Here is a 4,291-nt window from a genome sequence, read left to right on the forward strand (position 1 = left end):
GCGACTTGTTGTCGAAACGTCAGAGGCGCGTTACGATCTGGATTCGATCCAAGTATCAGCGCGTAACGCGCATATAAGAAAACCAAATGATAACCAATATGGATTTCGATGTATACATTAGCATTTTCTCACGCAATTTCATTCAGATGAAAAAGTGAAAAAGGTTTGATAATTTGTGCGCGCCAAGTACGCGCGCAATGAATCGGCCGTTGTACTTCCTGTTTTTACTTCGAAAGGAAAAATATTGGTTAATTTATACGTCGTTATTATTGGAGCTTCGTAGCTTCCATATTCATTTTCAACTTTTACCAGCAACGACGCTCGTAATTTTCCTCCCGCGCTCTTTTCCTCAATGGCCACCAGTAACATGAAATTGTTTGAATATTTATGGTGCGTGTGTGCGATTGTATGAAACTACGTTACGCGATATATTTTACGCATACCGATAATCGATAGAGGGACGTGGTGGGCGTTTACACCGGGGAGGGAGAGGGGGGGAGAAGATTAAATTCAGATAATTTCAACGCACAATGTTTATGTTACGTTATGACAAGCTTGGTTAATGTGCTAAATTTAACATCGGACCATCCAGCCTCGATAGAATTTTTGGATCGATTATCATACCATTATTCGAGCACCATAGTAATATTACTGATAGTAATGTTGTAATTAATTACTTTGAAATTATTATCAAACCTTAATCGGTTTCCGCCGTTAACATGAGAGCAAAATCATGTAAAAATTGATCGTAACTTTCAAGATATATTATTCATGTGATTTTAGATCGAAGAAATAAAAAATAATATTTGATTAATTTAAAAAAAGGAAATGTCCATTAATCTACATACAACTATTTAAATATGATCTGTAATGATCCAAGATAAACACAAGCTGCTATATTTTAACGCAAGACATTCTAATAGCGAGTAATAAGTGTCAACGATGAAATATCGCAAACCGTCTATCGCCGACGATGTCTATAAGTTCGGATTTGACGCTCTTAGCGGAGAGATCTTAACGCTGTTTTTCAGGGACAGATTATAAGAGAAGTTTTCACAAGACGTCGACGTTGACGAAGTTACTCAATGCATGATGTAAAAATATAAGATGTATTTCCAACAATGCGTAGTCGTTTAATATGATGGCTGCTCTTTGAGTTAATTTAAAACTTGCCTCAAATTATAAAAAGCATGTTAACATGTAGCTGTTAATATTAGAATTAAGTGTGTTAGAACATCGCTATTAAGAGAGAACTAAAATTTAATTGGTTGTTCTATTATTCTGTTACCATTATGCGCAATGATAGATCTTATTCTTATATCATAGCACAATGTAGTTGGGTCTATTTATTACAATTCGCACTCAATGCACTTTCGCATTGTTGCAACACATTGCATCGTTTCATCGACTGTCGTCGCTACGCTCGCTACCCGCAATGAAACATCGACGAGATTGCAGGCAGAGACGAGCGATTCGCGATTCAGTGATGAGTTGCAACAAGGACGTTTAAATTTGGACGTAATGTTTACGATCGACGTAGATGACGTGCACGACGATCAAATACAGAGCGCATGAAACAGGAAGAACTGGTGTTCCTTGTCTCGAGACGATAAAGAATCGATAAGTGACATTGATTGCGATGCGGATTATAAACTGAGAAATAACATCGGTGGAAACATTGCCAATAAACTGAAACAGAACGAATTGTACAAGTGATTTGCGCACAAAGTACTCCTATTGTTTCTTTCGTAAAACAAAGGCAACAATGTAAAAATTAAAGTCTATAAATTATATACTTGTTTTTAACGAGGAATTCACACCACGCTGTTTTCATGCTTGAGTTTCAGAATTGAGATTTTACGTTTTAATTTTACGTTTGATAAGATGATCAATAATCTCCTGAAGTTTTGGTATTAAAATGTAAGGAATAACTAGGATGAGCAAATCTAATCTAGGTAGGTAAACTAGGACATTCCTGATTGAAAAATAGGACAAAAAAGAAGATTTTAGATTAAATTGTAGTAAAATAAGTAAAATATTTGAATTCAAGAGCAGAAGATACAGAGTACAGAGTTAAAAGTCTTAAAAATAATAAAAACATGTATTCAGTATTAGCAATAAAAACGGCTTTAATAATATAATAATACTTAATAATTCTCCAATATTTTATTATAAATATATAGTAATGTGATTAACTAATTATTATGTATTTCATGTGTGATGGGCTTAATAACTTCCGGTCCTTGCTCTCTCTCAAAATGAGTATCAAAAAGAGTTACATCTCGGATGCTTTAAAAAAAAAAAGAGTACATGTCCGAATACATGAAAAACTGGATGTTAGATCATCCTAGAAATAGCTATAAATAGAATTCAAAGAAATGCTTATTTTTCATTACATATTTTTTTAGAGATAATAATAAAAATCGAGGAACGGTGAAAACATAAACGAAAACATAACATAGTCAGAATTATATGACATTTTTCGATTACATGGTCGATGCATAAAAATGTTGTCCATTTCACATGCAACTGTCAAAATAGCTGTGCTATCTTTAGTTTTTACGGGATATTAGTTAAATAATCACTATACAAACGTATCTACAAGTATGTCATTACTTGTAAAAATTGCAATAGACATCCCAGATTACATTATTTGAAGACCAAGATGACAAACAAAAATAAATGGTTTTTGGTATCATATAACCATCACATCGTGATACATGACGTGTAAAATTTCTCTAACATGATACAAAGATATTAATAAATCTTAGGTAGGTGCTCGGATTTTTTAACTCAGGAATAGTCACTTAGAAATAGCCATTTAGTTTTTATTATACGTATAAATTATCATCTAAAGTAACTTTTATATCCCAATTAAATCACCAATCTCCAATCAAATTATTAACTACATCCCAAGATACACAGTAAATTAATGTCATCATCTGTAATATCATTTTGATTCTAAAATAACAATAAATATTGTCAACTTGCTATCTGTGAAATATTACATATTAATTGTGCTACAAATTATTAATTTGAAATCATTATGTAGATATACAAATTTACTCTATATTTTCATAAAAAAGTAAGAAAAAAAAAAATATATATATATATATATATCTTCGTAAAAAAAATTACTGTATGATTGAGTTTCATTTTCTCGCTGCTGCAACTGGTGAAAAACTGGGAAAAACTCATCCCAAGTGACTATTTCCAGATTAATTAGAATCAACACTAGGCAATGCAAATGCCAGCACATTGATTAAGAGTAACAGCAAATAAAATAACTGTATAATGCGCACGAACATCAGACACAAGGAGTTAGTCTCGATCGGTGCAGTACCAGCCTTGCGGTCGCGTGGCACGCAACGGTCGTGCCACGGTGGGACAACTTTCGGGTAAACCAGAGTCGAGGGTTCCGTCGACGATCGACGGGTCCATTTCGAGAATCATTCGCAGATCCTCATCGATGCCGATGTGCACGCGTACCCGTTGCTGCTCGTCGTTGACGGACGAACGCGTCGCATCCGCGATGGGACAATCGTAAGGCAGGGACGATGTCGCGCTGGGAAGATACAACGACGCTCGTGTCGGCGGCGACGGCGGCGGCACCGACGTTGACGTCGTCGTTGTCGTCGTCGTCGTCGTCGTCGTCGTCGTCGTCGTCGTCGTCGTCGTCGTCGTCGTCGTCGTCGTCGTTGTCAACAATCGCCGAATCACAACGTCGTTGATGCGATCCAGTCGCGATACCAACTCCTCGAATTCGACGATCTGTTGCGCGGTCTCGGACGCGCCACCGCCTTGCATCGCGTTGCTTCGCTTCGCACGGTTACGCGCGCGAACGCGCGAGCGGATCGGTCGATCTGGGGCGTCGCGACGCTACTACTAAAACCGGAGCAACATCGCCAACAACAACGACGACGACGGCGATGACGAAGCGACAGGTAACCGGCAGACGCTCTAAACGTGGATCTTGCCATCTTGCTCTCCTCCTCTGCGAGGAATAGACAGCTGACGTCTGCCAGTTCCCTCTCGTTCTCGCCACGTATTTATTTTCACTCGATATATGGCATCGTCAAAAACGATTTGACATTCGTGAGATACGCAATATTGTCTCAAATAGCTATTTGCGATTGTTGATTCATTTGCGCAGCATTCAAAAAAAAATATCGAAATTGTACGAATTTACACATGTAATCATAAAAATTATTAAGAATGTTTAGGCTGTACATACAAATATCAGATATCAGCTAAAAATATCAGTTAACGTTATTCAAAACATTTTAATATA

At 36.9% G+C, this 4,291-nt stretch overlaps 1 protein-coding gene across 2 annotated transcripts in view; it reads right to left on the reverse strand.

The window, feature by feature from the left end:
- Window positions 1–4,291, reverse strand: part of LOC108687855 (microphthalmia-associated transcription factor) — a 102,053-nt gene that overhangs the window by 84,465 nt on the left and 13,297 nt on the right. Inside the window, exon 1 of one of the 2 annotated variants that reach the window (XM_018193861.1) lies at window positions 3,344–3,870. The exons of the other annotated variant lie outside the window; for it this stretch is intronic. Within the exon in view, the coding sequence (XP_018049350.1) occupies window positions 3,344–3,807 (464 nt within the window). The 5' untranslated portion in view covers window positions 3,808–3,870. Of the gene's footprint in view, window positions 1–3,343; window positions 3,871–4,291 lie in introns of those variants that run through there. 2 annotated transcript variants of the gene reach the window in all.

This window comes from Atta colombica, unplaced genomic scaffold, assembly GCF_001594045.1.
Source record: "Atta colombica isolate Treedump-2 unplaced genomic scaffold, Acol1.0 scaffold219, whole genome shotgun sequence".
NCBI classification, from domain to species: Eukaryota; Metazoa; Arthropoda; class Insecta; order Hymenoptera; family Formicidae; genus Atta; species Atta colombica.